The 24523-nt window shown below is 38.1% G+C and overlaps 1 protein-coding gene across 13 annotated transcripts in view; it reads right to left on the reverse strand.

Annotated features, from left to right (window-relative positions):
* LOC148662150 (ERC protein 2) overlaps positions 1-24523 on the reverse strand; it is a 314579-nt gene that overhangs the window by 216218 nt on the left and 73838 nt on the right. For all 13 annotated transcript variants that reach the window (XM_088636983.1, XM_088636992.1, XM_088636994.1 and 10 more), the window contains 2 exons: positions 23957-24112; positions 20158-20325 (listed from right to left, as the gene is read on the reverse strand). In XM_088636983.1, the coding sequence (XP_088493109.1) occupies positions 20158-20325; positions 23957-24112 (324 nt within the window). The remainder of the gene's footprint in view (positions 1-20157; positions 20326-23956; positions 24113-24523) is intronic.

The raw sequence follows: 24523 nt of genomic DNA on the forward strand, positions 1-24523 counted from the left end.
GAGTATTAATGGTATATTAACACTAGGCCATATTAATGCTCAAATGTGCAGCTTAAACGATTAGCACCAGAGAGATCTCGTTTCTTTTTAAGTACTTTTCCACAGCATGGAATAAGGTCCCACCGAATAAAACTATCAATAGCAGGAACACGCATATGGCTTTGTCTCCCTTTTTTGCAACAGCATCCACTTTTTAAAGAGAGAAGCAGAAAAGTAGTTCTTTTTTATAAACAACAGAACAAAAACCATGGTCAGCCGTAAGGAATCGAATAACTCTCGGAAAATCCTAAAGTCCCTTTGGATGCCTTGCAAACTTTTTTTTTGTCTCCTTACAATATCAATTTGTTTCAGTATGCCTGAATCCAACTTAAAGAAAGTAACTTAATCGCTCCATCTCCTAACTTCTTCATCTAGTTGAGAGATGCAGGAAGCCACGTCTACCAACAGGGGGCAAGGCGGAACATACCCTGGACAGGAGGCTAGTCCATCACAGCAATTGAATTTAATAATTGAATTGAACATGTGAAGTGCATTAAAATTGGATGCAGAGCTAAACTCCCCAATAAAATCGCTTATATTGGCTTGTCTTAAATCTTAGTTTTTCAGACCAGTTATTCAAAAATGTTGCTATTAAAATCAGCGAAATTCTCGATTTCGATTTCGAGATCGATTAAATGGAGCAATAGAGTGTCCGGGTCGCCTGCATTTGTAATTGCTTGTTGCCATCATTGGCATCATTGAGGTAGTTACTCCATGGGGTAAGAGATGTTGAAGCACGTGAACAGATGCCAGTGTCTGTGGATCTTTACTAGTACACAGCCCTGGTGAGCTACACACAACTTCCTGTTTTACAATACAAATAAAAGTGCAATTAGTCCACCGATTTCTCCTCATAATTAAGATTGTTCCTCTTAGCTTCTGAATTTTTACTTTAGACATTGAGAGCCCTTAGAAGATTAAGATAACTTTTACTCAGTGATACATGAGGACAGAAACAGTGGAAACACTTAATCCTCCTCAAGTCCTTTGGCTCATGTCCACTTTCAGTAAATGGCATACGGCACTCATTAAAACATCTTTTAATACTACAGCTCGGGAATAAATCATTTTACTTAGCATCGGCAGGAAATGTCAGCCAACAGAATGATTTTAAATCTTTTTTTTTGTTTGCTGTTGGAGCAATACAGAATTTTCCTGTATACATTAGACACAAACAGAGATGAGACTTATTCTTCAAACTTCAAAGTCCTGCAGATGGCTTGATTAAGCACTTGAAGTAAAAAAAATGCCATTTTTGTGCTTCCAGAAAGTTGAGTGTTTGAAGAATGCCTAGAATTTAATAGATTAATTTTCCTTTTCTTTCTTGGTAAAAGCGTATTCCAATGTACTTAAATTAGCGGCACCTCAGTGTGCTTCTTTAAAAGAACTTCATCTCAGGCATCTCTAGCCGGGGACACATTTAAAATTACATCTAAAATGCAAAAGAAAAGGCACATGCACATTAAGTATGACTTAATTCAAATTTTGAGATGTCTTTATGAGGCAGTGGGATCCTCATTCTTTTAGGTTTTAGTGAACTACATTACAATTTCAGCTGATAATAGCCTTCACTTCAGTTCTTCTACTTGCACATCAATTTTAAATCTCCTGCTGTCTATAGTTGATAAGAATCAATTTTCAAGGCTGTAGATATGTTTTGGCTGTTGCTCTTGTTTGGGTTGCTCTGAACAAATTGATATAATCCATCAGAAGTATGATATAATGCATTCTACCTTGGGGTACAGTATATACACGAGAAGTTTGGAGAAGAACAAAAAATTGTTCAGTCCCGAGACATACCCTAACAATTATTTTTTTAATCAAACTTCCAAGTAGCTTCCAAGAAATGTGCCCAAGAACTTTTCCAGATACCTGTACATACAGTATGTCAGCAGTTCAGGTCTTTCTGAAACTCGTGATAAAACTTGTGGTAAAACAACCACAAACAGGACAACTGCCTTCTGTGCAAACTTCAGTTTCACAAAATAACCTACAGTATCACCGGCTACAGAGGAAGATGCTCTTCCAGAAGACACCATTAGTGTGGTTGTGAGCGTTGTGTACAATTTTTAAAATGCTTTGACATGAAAGATGCAACATACTGTACAACAAAGGTGAAATTCATTAGCTCACTCATGATGTTCAAATGGCACTAATGATGGGCAACAGAAGTTGTATTAAAAGAACAAATGATGCCCTGTGGAGCTCCAACCATCTATTATTAATGGTGCAGGCTTTCTTTGAATTCAGCAATTCAAAGTAAAATGCCTGTAATATTGGAGAACCCAAATCTGACCCTGCAATTCATTCCATATGTTTAACAGATAAAAAGGACGTCGTTAGCTGCCTTGCCTTGGCTTGAATATGCGTGTTTAATTAGACTTAATTACGTACAGTACATGGACAGAGCAAGGAAGAAATACCTACTAGAAGAGACTGGTTTATCAACCCCTGCTAACAGCTATTAGGTGAAGTGATGAAAGTGCCCCAGGTAACAAGCAATACAGTGCAACATGCATGGCTGCCTTCTCTCCAGCAGATGTGTTGAATAAAGAGTGTTACTAGGTAGTCTGGAATTTAAATTAATCAGGATGTTAACACTTTTTCTCCTGGAACCTGGTATAATAAAACAAACAAGCAAACTGCTTTTATTGTTTATTTAAGTACCAGGCGAAGTGTTTTTGTTTCTTAAGTCGGTTGCAAGTCTTTTGGAATTACTGAGAGTAACATGAGTAATTACTCAATATCAAACTGATAAAGAAAGTAATAACTATATAAATAACATGGTATTATAAATTACAGCATAGTCATACTGTATATTCTTGGTTCTGTATAACACATACTTTGTGTTTCACATTTTCAGCTTTTATTTTACAAAGACATATTTTACCTCCAGTTAAAATGCAATTAGTATGTGTGCTTGATCCCTGTGTCAAAAATGTATTTCCTTCTGAGATGTTTTTTCGGCTTTATCTGCCTTGATTAAGATAACAGTGTTGATAATTGCACATTATATACATCCCTGTTCTGTTGATTATATTGAAAACTGTTCTGTTGAAAAACAGTTTTGCTGGATATCTCAAACAACTAACTGGAGACAAATACACACCCATTTGCAAATATATCAGTTAATGAACTGTAAAAATGAAATGAAAGTCAAACAAGCTACAGGATTAGTGATCAGTGCCCGATAAGGCAAAACCCTTGGCAGTGATATTCAGTAAAAGCAAACCATTCTTATTTTGGAATTAGCTTAGTGCTTTAAAGTGGGAAATAAAATCACACAAAATCTAATTTAAAACACTGTTACTTGATGAAAAACGAACACTACTGTCTACTGTAAGTGTGGGACACTGTGAATACTGCAGTTACCGGGCTGCTAGTCCAAGAGGAATTATGACACACAAACACGCACAAAGGTTTCAAGGCGCCGTAAACCACAAAGGTCCTAAGAAAGTCTTAACCAAAAGTTACTTGCACAAAGCAAAGCTGCATTCTATGTGTTCTGTAACGAATAGGTGAATGTTACCCTGAGTAAACTACGCATTCTGTCACAAAGTCCTCACTGTAATATCCGCAAAGGTGTCAGGCAGAGTGAAAAGGGGCTCAGCTGACAAACAGGCCCAGGAAAGATTTTTTTTCCCCCAAAGTCAAGAAACGTCTTTGCTTGATCAAATGACCTCACTGTTCACCCGTTGTAATAGTTATTCATCTAGTGCTTCTAAAAATAAGAACCTAAATAATGAAGCAATGTACAGCAGATCGCAACAGCACATGCAGCTATCTTTCAATTCTTGAAATTACGCAGTATACTTTGGTAAGATAGCCACAAGTGCATATACTGTACTGCATGCATGTGTTTTGTGATTCTCTGCTTTACGAACACTAACTGAAGCTGTTGATGTAATTTATTCATTTATACTATAAGCTTTGGTATAATTGAGAGTAACTATAACAGGAAGCATGCCTTTTCAGAGTCAATGTTGTTCAGCACTATAATGATACTTGCAAATTCAAAACACTTAAGGCCAATTTCAAGAAATGTCAATCAGTTACTGCAATTTCCAGGTTTTGGATCAGTGCACCTAGAGTCCCAAATAATACCTCTTAAATAAATTGCTACGTTTGTGCCAGACATACTGTAATATGCTAAGCATGAAAGCTTGCAATCTCTCATAAGATTCATTCAAATTTCTTTTGTCCCAGACAGCAGGAATAAAGAATTGAAGAATGGACAGACAATTCAGGTTATTGGAATTGGCTACTGTTTGCCTTTTAGGTTCTCTTTCTCTGTTATTCCCATTAGAACTGCCTTTTTGATCATACATGACCTCCTATTACAGAGCTGGGTGCTCCAAGGTCAATTTTCAGTACTGAGTTTTTATCTTCCTGACAGGCTCTTAAAATGGAGCTTAAAAGGATAGCCAAAATATTGTTTTTATCATTATTAATTTTACAGACATGGCCTTATAAAGTCAGGTTTTTAGGAAGAACAAGTATGGAAGAATAAAAAAAACGAAGGATTAACCTTAACAGCTTGATTTTTAGGATTACTGGTCTTGTATTCGTACTGACACTGGAAATCATTTCACTGCATTAAGAAAGGCAAGCTTGACTTGAATGCACAGAACAGTAAAACACTAACATGGAACGGACAGAATGACACGTCTTCTCACAAATCCTGATTTCCTACCGTAGGACCTACAATAGAAAATGAAATTCCGTTTGTTCTCTGTAGTAACATTTAATATACTGTATACAATTATACAAGACATTGTATAATCTACTAAAACAGTAGATATTTTAAAATAAAAAACTGTGCACTGCAGAAAACAATAGTGAAATCCCCATCAGACTTACGCAAAAACATTAATTAAAGATTTACCAAAGCTTGCCCAATCTGAGAAAAAACAGGAAAGGAGCACTGACAATTATTCGGGCTATATATGGCCATTCGATGACAAAATCTTGTTTTCCTTTTATAGGCTTAGACTGCTACCCACTGATGTTGATAATGGTTCATGACCTAACGGCCTTTTGAGAATATTAACTTGAAAGCATGAGACTGATTTTTTTGACTTTTTTTTCCTGGAATCTACAGTATCTGTTGTAAAAGCAGGAAATAATGCCAATGCCTTCAGCTTACATGCCCATTTCAAATGTCTCTTGCAGACATGATGTCACAAACGAGATTCAGCTCTGAGCCAGAATGCTATTCCCTTGCAATGAGGATAATGGAGACAGATCTTACTAATTAAGGCAACCTGACTCTGAACAGATCAAAACAGTTCTACCATCACAACATACGGTAATTCATCCACATTACACTTACTGCACAACAGACAACAAGATTCCTATAGCTATGTTAATTTTGTGATTTATGTTGCATCACTCATTGAACGCAGAGGGTGGGTGTATTGTACTCCACCAGGAGTTTCCCAAGCATAGCACTTAAATATCTGGAAAAAAAATGAGCATGCAGGTTAAACAGAAAGGCCACTAAACTAATGATTCATCATGGCACATACTGTAAACAAAGATCACTCCCTAGAATAAAAAGGTATTATGCCATCTACTTTTTCCTTCTTTATTGGAAGCCATGGAGCTACCTTATCCACTTTTGAGGTTAATTTATGGGTTAATAGGTTAGTGCCGGATGGATCTGCGCTACGTCAAGTCTAGCCCCTCCATCAAAACCAAGCAACATTATGCAATATGCTAACAGCACTGGCTTACACTCATACATTACCAACAGTTTACACCTTAACATGGAAGATAACCTCAGTTTCAATGATTTAGGCTTAGCAATTTCAGTTTGTTATGCCTTGATCATCTGCATTTCTTAAGAAAAGGCTATGCCTAGATCATAATGCAGAGATACTGTATCTCGCAACATTGATTGCCATTGCCATTTTTTAATCATTGACATGCCTAAACACAGAAATGCCATTTCAGCCATTCAGGGCACATGACTCAACAAAGTCACATAAGGCCTTTTTAAACAAACAAAATGATTCAAAGACTAGATAACAGAGAAAAAAAAAACAATCTCATCTGGGGCAGGACGAGTTGCCAAGTTCTGCAGAAGCTGAATTCCATTAGCACAAGAAGATTAAACCACTGCTTTCACATCATAAAGGTTTTTGTCAAATTTTCCAAGTGGCAATTACCACAAGATATTTATTGTGTCATTTATCATCATTATCCCAAGAAGTGGGGGAAAATACATGCAACATTTCTTTTATCGGTAGGTTCGGACAGTATGAGATTATTCTGCAATTATTTCCAATATCTGGGGCCAGTCACCACATCCCGTTAGGGGGTTTTGAATTCCTCGTAAAGAAATTAAACACTTCCTTGGTTATTTACCCATTAGCACTTGTGCTTGCAGCTTGCAAAATGATTAGAGAGACAGGTGCTCGTTCATGCACAATCATCTGTCCCCTCTGGGATTTTCAAAAAATTAAAAGGCAATACATGAAGCATTTAAGAGCTGTAGCACAGCTTCTCCTAAAGTGGAATGCATATATATATATATTTATAGTGGCTCTGTTACAGTGGTGCATCATGGCATCAGCGAAGAGCTTTTTCCAGTATGTTCATATTGCTTTTGGCACCTGTTCTCTTTCCTTACAGCAGCCATTGGACAAAGTGGCTCATCTGGTCCCTGCAGAGGCTTCCACCTAAACAAATAATATTACTCTACCCTCCGACTTGCCCACAGTCTTCAGTTCTGACTCCCATCCATAAAAAGAGAGCAAAGGAGAGAGGCAAGACATTGATGTCTTATTCTCTAAACCCTAATCGAGCATGGCATTATAGCTGGCTGTTTAGCCAAAGAATTGTATTCTCCTTTTTTCAATATACTGTATGTCTTTACATTCTTAGGAATCACCAACCCCATCATTCACCAAAATGCTGCTTGTCTACACTGGAGTCACATTTTAGGAGCTATGTTTGTATTTACAGAACTTAAAAATACTATGAAAGTATACTTGTAAAACTTGTCCTATTGCTGTTCCAAATGATGTTTTTTTACACAGCTTAGTTCTTGATCCTATTATGGGGGGGGGGTAAGAGTTACTTCAGGGAACAAAAAAACAAAAAAAAACATGAATACCTATTGTTCTAAACTAAGGTTGATCAGATTTTAAAAAATTCTCATACAACTGCTTGTGATTAAATTTGGAAACAGCATCTTTTTGCTCTGTTTTCTCTCCAGTGTGACCTGGGTAAAGGCATACATCACTGTCAGTTTATCTAAGGAGGTACATCATGAATTAATGAGTTTTGCTGTCAGTTCAATAAATAAATTCTGAGGCCCTCAGGCAGTGAAGACTTACTATTTGCTGCTGTTTTTAGATGATTTTTTTTCTTTTATTCATAATGTAAATTATAACAGAATATAAGCGTGCCAAGCTAGCATGAATGTGTATACAGTCTCCCCACAACTGTATGTGAAGAAATATAAAATTGTAACAATGAGGTCACTGTAGGTATATTGTATTTCAGTTTTTTTCAGTTGTATTTTTGCATGGGAAAATGTAAATGGTTCGTGCTGACTATGGTGAATAGCATAGCATTTTTTTTCATTGTAGTCATACTTCCTAAAACCTGATCAGTTGTAGAAATTAAAATATTTGTACTTAAAAAGGGGTATGTGAATAAAGAACAGAATTATCTCAAATGATTTCCCATGCCAATTAGCTTCAGAATGGTTGGTAACTTTTTTTAAGAGTACAGCTGAATGCGATAAACGACAATCACAATAATGAAAATTCGTAAAGTTGTAAAAATGTTCCCACAAGTTGTACTGACTACTCTGTCCACAGTTTAGTACTGTAAAGCATATTTGTCGGAGTTCCCAGGGCCTAATACAGTATGTGAAAAGTTGTACATCACATATTCTGTACACATAAAAGTACCCATATAGTATAAAAAAAAGAAAAAGAAAAAGAAACCATCTATGATACTCAGTTAATTTTTTTAAAACTATTTCTTTATTTTCTTAGGTACTGTAAGTCAATTGATAAAACATTCTGATTTGCAAGGACCCTGAGACTTATTTATTTGGCAGAGCATTTTTCTAGGAGAATTTGAGTGAAGTACCTTGCTCAAGAGTACAACACTGGTCCACCTGAGAACTGAAGTCTAACTGGAAATTAGGTCAGAGCACCAACCATTACTCCACATGTATCCCTTTTAAAATTATTACAAGTTACAGTATAAGCAAATAATTTGCAAAAGCATTTGCAACTCCAATCTATAATCTGACTCATTATTTCCTACCACAAAATTAAGGTGTTGTGCCCCTAAATCTATTTCTCTCTCAACTTGGTAATAATACCTACTATTCAATATGTGGAGATAACAAAGGTAATCTTTTCTTCTATATTTCAAGAAATGTCTCATACAGCATAAATAGTCTATACTGTCTAAACTGCATAAATAGTTTACTGATCACCTTTGATTTCACATTAAACAGTGAGTCTCACATAATTGAGGACGTGCATTTCATAAGCAAAAATAACTCCAGGGCTTCTGAGCAACCTTCAAAATCTACCGAAACGAATTCAGAAGAAATTTCAGAATCATGAATGACCTGCGAAATATTCCATTCCTCATATTGTCAAATCTAACCATCTCTGAACCAGCTGTCAAATTGAATAAACTTACACAACGTTTCACAAATCTTACCATTGTTTTATGACTAGTTTCCTACTGTATCTAAGTCAGTTAGTTAATGTTATTTTGTAACAAAAAAAATAATTAAGCACTCATATCGATCTCTTTTGCACAGTTAGAAAAGCATTAGAAGGTGGTTAAAATAAACCTTTAAAGAAATGCATTCATTTTTATTGGACAAATAAAGTTAATTTACTTCTTTCTTTTGCCCTGCAAGCAGCTCATTAACTTTAATTAAATGTGTGAGTCAAAGTTAAAGTGTCATGAAGGGGTGTTGGGAGAGACTGCAAAAGAACAGCCTTGCAAACATTAATACCAATTTTCAAATAGGACTCCGGAACAGTTAGAATTTTCTCCCTACAGCAACAAAGGAGGACAAAAATTGGGGAAATTGCTACCACATGTCAACAAAAAAGTGATGCACACTTAGCTTTCCTTCATTTACAGGAGCCCTTGGGCAAAGAAAAATAAAACTGAGTTGCTACCATAGTCCACCCTGAAGACGCTGTCTGTAACAGACAGGCATAGACCTCTCCCTAGGCCCTCCTGAGCAGAAGTAAGCACCTTTTTTTTGCGTAATTGCTTCAAATACACAGTCTGCAAAACCATTCTGGGACTGCCTTTTCAATGTAGTTTCCAACTGCCTTTTTCCCCAAGTCCTCAGCTCTCCTTACAATGTACACTAAACCACCTCTCTTACGAACAATACAACAAGTAGATGTGTATTTATGATCTTCGGTTCCTTTAAAATGTATGTTCCATCAACACCCTCAGTGTTTTACTGTATATGCGGTAGTTCTGTAGGAACTGTCAACAGAAAGTCTGTTTCAGAAAAATCCAAAAGAATGAGTAATACAGAATGCTCATTTTATTCATGTTTTAAGAACAATAATACTAGCTATTTTAACATCACAGACCGAATGTGCTTTAAAAGACTCAGGAAGCTTTTTACAGAATGGCACACAAGGGCAGATTTGTGTGTAGTGTGTTCATTTATCTTTTGAAACACCAATAAAATGCTAACGGCCGGATGGCTATTCAGTGCTGTCAAGTTTAGAACTAGATGCACTAAAATGCAGGGAATGTATGAGAAAAAAAGACACCCGGACAATGAAGCCTGCCTTTGATGTTTATATGGAGCCCCCTGTAATAACATGTCAGGAAACCCCTTGCATGGGACATGTTCAATTTCAGCTGTCTGAACATCTATGCATGCTTTTACGACAGCACTGCAACCTTTTAGCCTGATACCATCACATCTCTGTTGTTAAGCAGGGCTAGGCATGGTCTTCACAGTGATGGGAGACCTTCGAGGAAAATCAGCTTCCTCCATTCAGTGGCATTAGTGAACCTGTAAGTGACACTGTCCCCTCTGGACCAGCATTTCTAAACCAACGCCCCACTGCAGTATGGTAACTGACGCAGTGAAATGTAGAACAGCCCATCCTTCAGATGAAACTTTATCTTCCTAAATCCTCATCCTAAACTCGACTGTTATAATATTCCCAATAAGAAGTTCCCAGGCAGTTCTCCACCTGGCTTGCTGTGTAGTGAAGCTATGGGCACAGAATGGCTGCCACTCATCCCTCAGGTGGGTTCTGCATTTCAGCGGCGGATGCTTTGTAAATCTTCCTATGAAGTACTTTGGAATAAAGGGTGCTTTATACAGTAGATACAAGTAGTCATTATTATCACAAACAGGTAAAGGCTCATTCTATGCTGAAAGGCAAAGAAAAGAAAACCACTATATTTCGGCTTCAGATCCTTCTTCAGGTGTGAGGGCAAAAGGGGAAGCATATAAATAAGGTGAAGGAGAACAAAATACAGAGCATGTCAGAAGGGACAAGGTCAAGGGAGGAAAATGGCAACAAAGCAGGTGAACATGAGTGTCCAAAGAGGAGAGAGAGGAGGAGATCAGGAGAGGAGGTGTGGAAAGCCAAAATCTGCAAATGATTTAGAAGGTCTTAGAAGGAGATGAGTCTGCCACTGAGAGAAGGGGGAAGGTGTGATCTACGTTTCAGGATAATTTTGGTTTCAGATGTCTTTCTGCAATAAAAGTGCCAAAAAGCCCCATGTGAGGATGCAGACAGAGAGATCAGAAAGACTGTGACCATTAGAGGTGTAGCAGGGAACTATCAGTTTGGACAAATCTTTGATCTCTGAAACAGTCAGCCAGTCTTCCTCCTGTCTCACCAACATACAGTAAATGGCTGGGCATTTTCTGCATTAGACGCAGCCATTGGTATTATTACTACACTTAAGTACTCCCTCAGCTCCATCCATTTTATAAAACTGTGCTACATTACTACGGCCTTCCACATTTCTAATGTACTGGCTTCAAATACAAATATTCTTTATTTTGGAACAAAACCTGGTTTTAACCTGGCTGTGTTCTCTGCCACTGTCAACAAAACGCCCTCCTACAGGCCCCAAAATCAACTCGTTTTCATAACTGCTTGCATATTGAGCATATTGGGCTGACAAGGCTTTTGTTTGAGCTCCGGTAGTTTTTCCTGCCGAGAACTTAACTAAAGCAGTACAGATGATAATCTCGTCTTCCTGTTTTACATCAGATGATATGGGATGGGAGAAGTGTGTAACAAATTGTTTTATGTTAGCAGCTGCATCTGAAGCAACTCCTACAACAAGACATGTGGAAACGTCCAGGAAAATGGAAGCAATTGCCAATCTAAATTCCAGTTGTTGTTTTTTTCATTTGTTCACTTTGAACAATTGTAATGGTGGACTAGGAGAAAACATGAACAAGGGTGACTGGTGCAATGATGACAACATGATTGATGTCTGTGGGGCAGCGCTTAAATGCAGAATCGCAAAGGCAACTTAATGCCTTCCTGTCACGTTAATTTTAAATAAATACGCAAATACCTTCTTCACCAAGTTGCACTACATCTGTTTTTTCTTGATTTTATCTAGCTGATGTTAATACATTTACTGTATGTAGCAATTGGAAACTTATTTTTCTAATATCACATTACAGAAAAGGACTCTGCTAAAGATCTCATTTATGAGATTTTATACAGTAGGTGTAGAATTAGGTCAGAAAGATATAGCTGCATATAAGAAAGCATTCATCTAACAAACCAGAAAGCCACACAGCACAGACATAGAAACGCAGAAAAGTTTCACCAATCCAAAAACTGTTGCTCAGCACCTCTGAGCACGGTACCATCATAGCCCTGATGTAATATTTCCTGTATTACAGCTTTCAATGCTGGAAATGAGATGCCTTGAAACGAGTCCTTTTAATCAAAGAAAACAACCAGGCACATAGCGCAAAACAACATCTTTCTGAATTAACACTTGCACTCCTGAAGGACCTGCAAACCTGTCAATCTGAGGTCCTGTGGATGTTTGAGAATCCGGTTAACCGATTATACAGACTTTACTAGGCATTAACCACTGCCACCAACCCCCCAGTTCATTAAAATGACCCTGTCTGCTCAAATAATGATAGCACAGCACCGCCTGCTTCCACACTTTGTACCTCATCTGTATGCCCTTCCTTTCAAACTTTTCTTCGGACATTGTGGCAGATTCCCTGCATGTAAACGTAGCTAAATAAATATCAAAGCATGTACAGCAGGAGCAAAATGACATACTATACATGCATGCACCATACTGTGTATACAAAAATATTTTGTGTTTGATTATACTAATTTCAAACATCCTTCGCAAGAATAGCTGAATACTATTTAGGAACAGTAATTGATAGGTACATTTGCCAATGCCTTTTTAATTAACACTCATTATTCTTCATCGTTTACTTGCACAAGCAACACTCTCATCCTCGGCTACTTACAGCGCAATATAGAAGATTTACATTTACTGTAATTACAAGGGAAGACTGCAGGTGCAATATGGCAAAAAAAAAAACCGACACACTGGTGCACGGTGCTGAAAAAGCAACGCCAGGGCTGTGAAAACAAGGTGAAACAATAAAAATCAAAACAGCGTACAGACAGCGTGGCTGCAGAGCAGCACTGTAAACACCTGCCAGTATGTTTACAGTATATAAAGGCAGTTAACAAGCTACATTAGAGTCTGTGTGCAGTATCGTGTAAGAGTTCTTGAAGAATGCACCAGAGAGCTGGAAGTTCACAGCTGCTATCTAAACAGACGAATCTTGAACAGCACTGCAAGGTGATCAAGGATCGAGTGGCTCTGATCCCTGTGGATACTGTAGCTCACTCTACCCCCGAGGGGCAAGGGTGCAGGACGAACAGGCTCTGGAAGAGGAGGAGAGGAGAGGGTGAGAGGCGATGAGCGGAGAGAAATGCACATTCACCTGCTCGATTGATATAAAACTTTTTTAAATGCAAGATGTTTTCAAAACCTTATCAGCACCACAGATCACTGCATACTGAACACTGTAAACACACATAAAAACATATTTGACGGTGACCATACGTGGGTGGAATTAATTTCTACTTCCAAAATCACTGGATGATTACTACGTACAACCTAAAAAAATGTCATAAAACACCTGTCTCTGCTAGTTATGAGAATCATAGCTGATTTGTCAAATAGGTGCAGTATATTGTGGAACAAAATGTATGCCCTTCAGGAGCTTAAAAGTGAAGAGATGGATCTGCAGAACTGGCACTATCACTGTTCTGGATGACAAAAGCATGAAACTATTAGGTATTAGGTTGTTGAGATTGATCTTTACTTGGAATCTTCCGCAGTTAAGCCAGAAATGTAATTTTTAATACTTACACATGCTTGCAACAAATTCGTGAATAAAGCATATTTTAAAATATAAAATATACACTGAATATAAAATTTAACTAGACGCAGTGCATGGCCCACCAAGAACTAATACCAACTATGGCTGCTGGTTGACAAAACACCCAGAAGCACTGATGTCCACAGCTTACAGTACAACAAAGCAGACTATAACAAAGCTAAGCTTTTTAAAAGATTTTTCAGATAATTACAACCTGAAACTGTAATTCTATGGAAAATATATACTGTACAGAATATCTACAGGATCTCAAGCAATATTCATTCTAAAATAGATCTTTCTTTTTTTAAAAATAGCCAGTAATTGTTATCAGACATACATAAAAAAGACACTTCAGGAAGGAAGAGATTTAAAAATCGTCCGATCCCCTGCTGTGTAAGTGTAAAGCATTCTTGGAATAAACAAATTCCTCTGAAAAGTTCCAAGGAATTGTCATAGGAGACTTTGGCAGCTGAAAGTGAGGAGATGAAATACAGCACATCTAAGGCATCAGTCACTCCCAATTGGCAGTGTTCTCTATACTTACATAAAATGCTAACGTCAAAACTTTTAAAAATGATTCTAACACGTCCTGTAACCAATCCTTTGAAATAAAAAAAAAATGGAAGGACTGTACAGCAGTACTTCTAAAACCATCCTTTGAACACGCCTATTCTGTATAGGATACTACCCCGAATCTTAAAAGCCAAATCCAAAAGTTTTCCATTTGGAATATTACTCGTCCAACCAACTTTCCAAATGAATTTCATTTTCAGATATTTCATCCGATAATGAAAGAACAGTTAAGAGAATAAAAAGAAAACGCTGTCAGAAACCATTCTGCGCAAATGACACCACAAGAAAGGTTGAAGCTGGAAGGTCAAAGAAAGGCTGCAGTGTGCTCTCTGAAAGAAGGGCTTCATTCTTCAGCCAGGAGCCCTGCTTTCTGTGGGTGGTGATGAGGTTAGAGGGCTATGGGGTTAATGAACATTCAACCGCAACACAGAATTATCGCAGGTCTCCATAATTATAACCGGTACTATAACACATCTCAAGTAGCCCTGCTTCCCGTTCAAATCATGGCACACTCACGTTCATTAATGTTTTCTAAATGCTTCTGTCACAGATGGTAATCATTTTGAAGATCGTTTACAATCCTGACACCCTGATTTACTGGCACTCTACGAAACAGAACGATTAACTACATTACTCACCATTTTTTAGATCTTTCCCACAGTAAATTGTTCCCAACCTGTATTGGCAGAAGCAAAAATGTGTTGGACAACAGGTAATTAGAAATTCTTGCTGAATACTAATTCTATTTTTTTTCTCTTCTGACCCTCTCACTTAGTTCACGTACCGAATGCGTCTGCCCATGATTGTTACTGCTTGTTTACACAATACTGTTTTTCGGTATTTTCAAGTGAGTGGAATTAATGAGCAGTGGACTTCATTTTAAAATAAAACAGTTACAGGCCATTACTGTTTTTGCTTTTGACATAACATCACAAGCTCAGAATTACTAGAGCACCACTTTCTAACATAACTTGGGTGTCCTGACTGTAGAACACTGGTGTATGAAGGCTTTCACTTCTGTATTTCCTTCAATGTCTTGGTTGATGGAGGGCAGACTCAAAAGCTCCAAAAAATCCCATGTGAGACACACCCTCTTATAAGCACAGACTAAATGGTCAGGGCTCTTGACTTTCACCATACTTCAGTATACAGTTGCCGACTAAGCGTGTGGCTTGACCATACTGAGACCACCCTCTCACACCTCTGTCAAATTGCAAACCTCCAGCTTGGTGCCTTTTCCAGAAATTCACATGCACATTAACCAACTGAAATGTAAACAAGTACTACGCCCATTAGAGTCCTATTCAGACTGCACTGCGAGCACATGAAAAGAAATGTAGGCAATTGCAAATGTGTGCTGTTAGCAAAAGTGCTGACTAATAAAGCTGAACCGAAATCATAATGACTAGGGCAGCTCCATAAGGACTTTTAGCCCACTTTGTGCAATAAAGTTAAGAAATATCCATTAAAATCCCAAGGCTGCATGAATTTTGTTCATAATTGCATAATGTGCTTGCACAGCAAGATAGCCATCAGCAATGTTCAAACATTGACTAACTGTACATAAATACTTGAAACAAAAATAAAGAAAAGTTTATGCTTGACCAATGCACAGATGGCTTGAACAAATTAGTCACAAAGGAATGGATTATCTGCATAATGAAAGCCTCCAATGAAACAAATAAATCTTGATTGGCGGCACATTCAGTTTCTAAATATTTACGGTAAATTTACTCAAAAAATATTTTTGTTTTTGAACAGAACGTGCCAGATTCGAAAACGTACAAACACGTACAAAAATGCATTTACACTACGGGAAAACTGTTGTATAATCAACATTTTGTTTTATTAGTGTACACACGAATCTTTGGAGCCCCATTTTAAATCCAAGGTTTTGGAAAAGACAGAACACAGCGTCGAGCTCTGGTTGTTAATGATATTATTGTGGAAACTGTGCTTTACAAGTCATTACAAAACCTTAGCTTTGACACTTCACCTTCGTACCTCTCCTAAAATAGTTTTTCAAACAAGTGTCTGTTCCTTCTAAAAGTGTCTGGGAATGTAAATACATGACGTTAGAGGAGTTCAATGCCACTGCTCTGTTATTTTATCAAATTGAATCCTTTCCATTGATCTTCCAGACCCTGCCAGTAAACCACAGTGCCCTCCTACCTTAACAGCTGACTTTAGCTCTCAATTTTCTTTCAAAACATTTACAGAATTTGTATTTAATTAAGATTAAATGTGTCAGGAGATTCACCAATTGTTTAGTCTAGCAGAGAATCAATCATGGAAAATAAAAAAAGAAAAATGACTAGTCCTCCCTTTCTTTTGATAAAGAGACCATACCAACTTAGATAATTCAAATTCAGTTCATCTACCAGATGATAGAAGAAAATCCTCAAGCATCCAAGATATAATTGCACCTTTGAGTACACAATTCCTATATTATTAAACATATATTAAATATTATATTAAATTCTTCAAATACAGCTATTGTGTTAATCTTCAAACCGACTTTTCTGTAATATGTTCCATATTAAATTAAGTATTTGGTGTAGCTAAAGGGGTGTCACAATGAGACGTATCCGAGGATGTTAATATAAGTGATTTATCACTGTGTTGGACTGAACCAGCTCAGAAACAACCTGGTTGTCCATGTTCCATTACTCTAAAGTTTCAGTGCACACAAACAGAATTAACCGTCTGTCTTTCAATACTCATTAATATACTCCACAGTTATGCCTGTCCTGACAAGTCATTTTTTTAAGACCACCATTTGTACAAAACCTAGACATTCCTGAAATGTCCAATTAAAGACTGATACAGAATAAAGAATCAGATTAAACCGACTCCATCTGTTTTTTAGAAATTTTAGTTTAAGAAACATTGTGTGTGTTTCTCTTACTTTTCTTATCAGTTTTTTTGGCAGTAACTTCATAACACACTTTCAATGAGCAGAAGTTCTTTTTAGTTGTCTGCTGACATTTATTCGAATAACAAAAACAAGTCAAACGCTGCTTGATCTGATGGAGCTTTTTATTACAGAATTCACCTGAAATAAATAAATCCCCACATGCAATTTAGAGGTTCTCCTAACATCTGCTGCATACTGAAAAACCAGCAACTTCTATTTTTCCTTTCAAACAATATCCCCACAGAGCAAATGGATCTGTTCCAGAGGTCAGCGTCTCTAGCAACCTGACCTCAGGTTGTTTTATCTGACCCTAATGTTTATATATCATTAATAAAAAATGAGTATCAAAACAAGGAATGCATACATTGGTGCAAGGCAACATTTGAATAACTCAGTTCTGCCGTCTTCTGAACTCTGAAAATAGAAAGAAAAGAAAAGCAAGCAGCACTCTAACTGAACTGTGTCATGACCGCCCAGTCATGGACTGGAGTTTTCTTTTGAGCGCACAGTCTTCCTGCTAGTGAGACCTCCCAATATCTGTGCAAAAAAGTTATTTCTCCATGCATCATGGGAATAAATGTCCTAACTTCAGGGAACTTTACTGTTTCATGTCGACTGTGATGTGAAAGCTGCATTTATTGCTAAAAGAGATAGATGCTTATTTTGCATTTCAAATTTCTCAGAAACATATAATTAATCTTAATTTAATTTAAGAAATTTGGGAAATCTGTCAATACACAATACTAAATACCATCTGTATCTGACAATACCGTACTACTAGTTTATAGTCACAATTTATCTTCACAAAGAAAAATAGTAAATCTCAAGAAACAAAAAATCTTTTGCTGAAACTTAATATGATAAATTCCTCCTGGGGCATTATACAGTAACTCACAGGTAGCAAAAAGTATATTCTATATATACAGTACTCATTTAGAGTATAACAGTGATTCACATATTGACCAATCACACAGATCATTCCAACACTCGCCTCCACATAACCTTTAATTTGGTTGCTTAGCAATGGAAAGAAATGAATCTTTTAGTTGAGAAGCATTAGCAAATCAAAAAGGCATTACTCAGCTTGGTGTGGGAGATGTTGTCTGCCATTCCATTTCAGAAAAACATCAGATGTTACTTCTGACAAGCTTAAGAAGGAAAATAACTGGGAATGTGGAACGCTGACATCTGAACTCTAAAGCTGTTTGTATCAGAAAGGCCTCGTGATAATACTGCAGAGATCCACTCTCCCTCCCCACCCGGCCTCAGACTGTCTCCCCTGTCCTGCTCCATGACCAGCGTGCCCCACTATTAAGAAAAGGACAACAATACTGTCATTGAGCCCGTAAAGTTGTCTCTGCCTGTCACTCCCTCCATATCACACAGCCGAACTGGAAGAGTTACAATATTCTGTAACTGAACCAAAATGCAGAATTTCTTGCATTTTGCAGAGCACTTTAATCCCAAAACATGCCAAAGTCCTTCACCTATAACAGGGGACCTACTTCGTCCACCACTGAAGTGCATTCCACCACCTGACTGACATGCTGCAAACTTTCTGGTGTCTACCTTAATATCTTACATATTTTGCCTTGGAAACTTTAATGACCAAGCAGTCATGTCCATCGTTTAGCATATTAGCCTGAGAGATAGCAGCTCCCAAGCCTATATACAGGGGCACTGGTTTGGAAATTGTAGTCCAGAGGTACTGTACACCACACCACTTACAGAAGCAACCGGGTTTTCCTTCAAAGACTTCTGTCCCAGTACTAACTTAGCACAATCTTGCTAAGCTTCCAAGATCTGATGAGAGCATGGTGGTCACTTGATATTTTTGAAAAACACATCGGCTACAGGGAAATACCAGTGCCCCAGACTTTCAGCATGGCTAAAGCATATTTTTAAGAAATTTCGACCACCATTCCATTCCATTAAAACTCTGACCTCTTGCACTGAATAAACTGAACAACATGGACTGTGTTTTTCAGAATTCATTCCTTTTATTCAAAGTTTATTCCTTAGGAGCGTCAAGAACAGTCTGTGTTTGCTATGCAGCTGCAGTGTGTGAAGAGAAACTCCCCTTGAGAATGTTTATATTGCTCAACAGATGATAGATGTTTTGAGTTCTACCCTCCGTGATCACGCTGGTGGGAAAAACAGACGGCTGAGGGCCTCCATTGATACCAGCGCAGCTACAACAGCAAACAAGTTTTTTGCTCTGTTTTCAGTGGCCATTAAGTTTTCACGAAGCACAAAAGCATCTGTATCAAAGCAAAAAAATACAGAAAGAAAAATCTATCTCCGGAAGCCAGCATAATGAGAACAGTTCACTCTGACAACTCTCATTACAGTGTTTGATTTATAATGCTGACGGCTTGAGATGAAATGTTTCTCCACCAAACTGGAAAAAAAAATCAAGTGTCATGTATCAGGTGCATTAGAACCAATTATCTATTAACCCATTATGTAAAGGGAGGCTCCTGTTTCCAGATAACCCCAATGCTAATTCCTTTCAGTATGATGTATTCAGTTTGCCCATGCCAAAATCCTTTGCACATGTAAAGACAATTACACCTAATTTCACCCCAAATTGCTTCCTGTAATGAAGAGTGGACATCATTAAGAAACATTCTCCATTTCCCAAACAAAAAAGGACTTAAGTATCATTTCCAAGTGAACAGAAGTTTCAGAAAATTCCTGGCAAGTTCCAACTCATAAAATCATTAGACCCACACAGATATAACTTCAAAAAAAGATGGGTATCCCACCAGCCTTATAAGGCTACATACAACAGGGGGTTGGGCCTTCAACACTGCCAAGAACCCTTTTTGCAAAGCAAGGCGATGTGTAATGCGAGTGTAATGCAGTACATCGGGTTTCATAGGGTATGTGATGTTAAACAATGAGGCCAAGCTTTTAAAGAGTTCAAAGGAGAACCAATGAATGCTAGAATATCAGGTGCAGGCAGGGCTAGTTCTTCTGCTTTTGAAATGAATCCCTGGAAGCAGTGAAGTAAGGAATCACAAAATACCACTATACAGACACAGTTGGTATGGGACAAACAGGGCTGTCTGCACATGCAGCTGAAGTCTTCGTGATCATGACCACTGTATTCACGTGCAATACCTGCACTGCACCACGTGACTGCAACAGAGAGGCCTTTTCCTGACACGTGCAATGCACTGGGAACACTCACCTCAGTTTGCAGAATGGCAGCTCGCTGTTCTTTGGCAGTAAGAGACTCTTTGAGCACCTCGATGTGTTGCTTGCAGTCGGAGTTTTGATTGGTCAGCGTCTCAAGCTTGGTTTGTAAGGCAAGGAGTTCGGACTCTTTCTTTGACAGCTCCTGCTTTAGCTGATCGATCTAAACACAAAGGACAAGAGAAGAAACGGAAAAGACCAACTTCACTGTAATATCAATTTCAAAGCAGTATGGCCTGTTGAAAGTGTGTTCCTCTTCTGCACTTGTGAAGGAATAACGCACACTTCAGGACCCTTCTTTCATATTCTGTGTTCCAGACAGTGATCGTCCAGTGCGACCAAAACCATTGCCTTTCTCAAAACACTGTTCATACAGTATATCCAACGCTGACTACCAATTATAAAATCCCAACATGGGGCTCCTGGTTGTCTCAAGCTAGGAAAGTCATTTGCTCACAAAGCAAGTCGAGCTCTGTGGTACAGACATGGGTGGTTCAATCCTTAGCCTTGGCACTAACCAGGACAGGGTGCAGGGTGTAAGTCTTCAGGCAGAATTGTCTGTTATTAAGGAAACACCACCATCTAAGACCCGTCTGGAGTCAGTAGGCTGGCAGTGATGTCAGAAAGGGATGCCCCACTCCTCCAATCAGTGGTGATGGCTCCTGTCAGACACTGCGGAGCTCACATGATTTGTCAGGTGAGGAACAGCTCTGATGGGTGGGCATGTTTGCAGGTACTCATTCTCCTTGCGTATTATGGGAGTTAGCAACTCCAAACTGGACCCATCTTTCTTAGTGTCTTTCACCACTCTATAATCAAATGAACCTCTCGCGTGCCTCAGATGTCAACACAGGCACACATATTCCAGTGTCAGAGGTCACTAATAAAGAGTCATCTTAAATGGCCCCATACATTCCTCTTCATGTATTAAATGCTGCATAAAAAACCAATTAGACAACCACTCAATCACTCAGTAAAAACAATGTAATTCAAATATATGGAGGAGTAGGTAAAAGAACTACATCAGTTAGTATGTACTTGATTAAAACAAAATATACGCCCCAAAACTTAATGGAACTTTGTTGAGTGTGTTCTTTTCAAAATGTCGAAAACATGTCTTAACAGCAGCCCATGAAATGCCTTAACATATTCAATAGATGCACTAACAATGTGGTTTTTGAAAAAGGTGCTTCTGATATTTCTGATAAGGGCTTTGGCAAATATACGGGACCTCACAGTAGACTCCTAGGACCCATGGCAAAAGTGTGGTGTGCAATTTGCTTTCAAGAGCTTATAACCAACACATTATACAGATCGAGATCTGCAAAAAATGAGATACAAGAAGGGTACACCTTGGTCTTGTTTTTAACACTGACTCACACGTTAAGAACGGTTACAAATGAGAGTGGAGTTTCAGGTTCGGGTTATGAGGTTCTTGTCCAGCTGTTTCTGCTCTGAAGAGTTCATAAGCCCTTGTAGCTTCTGTGGAGAATGTTACCAAACATGCTCAGTAAGAGTTCCAGCTCAGCTTGTTTCTGAATGGGCTTTTGAAACCTGAACAAGAAGCCAGGCAGAGCTGTCTCAATGCCCGGCACACAGGCAAAACATTTTGAAGACTCTAAACTATAAAATATACTGTATTTCTTTGACAATAACACAATTTCACTGGACATTCAGATGGCATGATAAAAATACTGGCTTTACATTCTGACTTTGCACTTCCTGCTTTTAATTCCATTCATGAAGCAAGGCCTGAGGGATATTTTGAGGACTGTGGGCTGTATGCCACACTACCTGTGTCATAAGATTGTCCACACTGGACAGTACCACCTATTCCTCATTTCTAAAAAGACTTGTAATGTATTTACCCAGTAGTTCTGCTGTATCTCACACACCTGGTGTTTTTATTTTTAGCTCACAGTGAATACGTTTCAGCGGGACTGCAGGAAGAAAGGTGAAATAAATCACACAACCCAAGTGCCATCTTTCGAAAAGACGGAATTCATTTTTTCAGTGCTCAATTTTCCAGCTGACGGAGTCTGAAATTTGGACATGTCAACATGTCCTATTCTTCCACGCTGTGTGGGCACTGCAGCTCGGGGAACTTGAAGGTTTCCTTTGTGCAATGATTTGAAATACAGAGGGCAAATTAATACCCTCTTTCCACAGACTATTATTTTGGTTTGTATTTCACTCTTAATTAAATAAAGTCTGACTGTTTGCATGTAATCCTACAGATAGGCACAATCCACAAGCCTTTCAAAAGGGTTACAGTAGAAGCGCATGTAGCCCGACCAATGTTTTTGTAAAAATTCCTCCCATACTTTTGGCTCAATGCCATCTCCTCATCCCCTGGGCATTGAGTCAGCAGAATGGGGTAATTAAGACCTAGGTAAACGCCATATTCTGCCATGAAAAACAAACAATATTGATGTAGAAAGAACAATGTCACCTCCTGCCTTTACTACAGTAGCACATTGTTTTAGATATGAAATCACAAGGCACAAATACAATGTGCCATTATCAGGCAAACAAAAACATAACCTCAAGCTTTAAAAAAAAATGCAGGTGGCTTATAGAATCCCAGAAGTGCTTTCCTATAATAAATAATGCATCTGTCATAGCAGGCTGTCATGCAATTTCTACTGAAATATGCATCAGGTCTACATACAATTAATGAAAAGTCTCTAACAAAAAATCCTCTTTGTTCTCTCATAACATGACATATCAAAGTTTGGTAATTAACAAACAGAAACACACAAAAGCCTCTTTTCTTATACATGGTGCACATAAGTGTTCATTTCAAAGGTCAACAGTCTGTCTGATGTGCTGAGAAGGATTATAGCACCCAAAGCTGTTGCTAATGAAAAGCCCATTGTCGGGGGGGAAAGTAACCCCCTCGCTCTTATCAGCATGACCTTTCTTCTAAAAATCAGTGGATTTCCCTTTGATTTATCAGAGTCCTTAAACCAGCAACGCCTGGTGCTGAAAGACAGACTGAAGGGGATCCAGCTGATGACAGAATAATAAATACCATTTAAACCCAGGTATGACAAATGGAAGAGCTGTCAATTCTCCTGAGTATATTACAGGCAGGCAGTTGTCCTGAATCTCACTTCACAAAAAGCCGTCAGATTTGAAGAACAAAAAAGGCTTACCCACCACATCACCAACACATGAGAGAAAACAACAATGTAAGCAAATCAGCATTTTAATGTGGTTAGACCCCTCAATAACTAAAGGAAAAAGGAGATCAGTTGTCCTCATTAACCCTACAGAATTTAAGCCTTGAGAGCTTATAAATGCTAATTCATAAATTAACAACATACTAGGGTAGTGAAATATAATATTAAGATTATAAAGAGGCCATTTCCTGATTAATAAAGGTCACTTGACAGAGCCTGGTGTAAACTGATACTCGTTTGTGAATGCCATCTGTTTCTGTAGCTGTAATGCCCCACTACAATGTTTATTCAAAGTGTACATAGAGACAAACTGTAATACAATATAGGTACCAAGTTATAAATTAGTAATGTACTTTAAAATGTTATATTCATACAGTATAACTGATAATGTCTATATACAGCACAAACAAAATGTTCGTATAATATTTTATACACACAGAATAGTGTAGTATACTATATTTTTGGCGTACAGTATACACCAAAAATCTGAGAGAGAAAACAATCTGCAATATTATTCTTCACTGTTTTAAACTATTTTGTTTTTAGCCATCAGAAAAACATACAGTCATCCTTCCATGCAGGAATCACATTTGCTAAAAGATACAGTACCTTATTTTTCATAAACTTTGAATGGCTTTTGTAGACCTCCATCTGTTTAATCTCTTCCTCCCTGTCCTCTGTATTCAGCAAGCCATTTGTCTTCAGCATCTGGATTTCATCCTCAAGGTCCCTTATATTTCTTTCGAGTGAAGCAATTTTAGTGTCCTGTGTGAGAAACGCAACAGAATTAGCAAGAAAAAGCCGCCATAGGATGGACAGCCCCACAACCAGCAAAAGACTTCTGAAGAAACAGTATTTCAAATCTCAAACAGTACGATTTCGCTTCTCCTGTCCTCAACTGTTAATCCATGTCCAAGTGAATTCAGGTGCTAGACGTGAAATGAACTTAGTCGAATACCTTTGAATAACCAAAGATGTTGCAGACCATAACATTCCCCAACATTTGCCAAAACGACCCCTTTGAAAGCAACATGGCTTCTAATTTAAGTAAGGCATGTTGCAAGAACCAATCAACAGGTAAGTAAAAGCGATTAAGACGTGTCTCCTTCAGTCTGGATTCAAAATAATGGAATTACTGTACCATCACACTGCACCTTCGAGGTCCACTGCTATAAA

This window comes from Lepisosteus platostomus, chromosome 6 (assembly GCF_059453375.1).
Source record: "Lepisosteus platostomus isolate fLepPlt1 chromosome 6, fLepPlt1.hap1, whole genome shotgun sequence".
In the NCBI taxonomy this organism is placed as follows: Eukaryota; Metazoa; Chordata; class Actinopteri; order Semionotiformes; family Lepisosteidae; genus Lepisosteus; species Lepisosteus platostomus.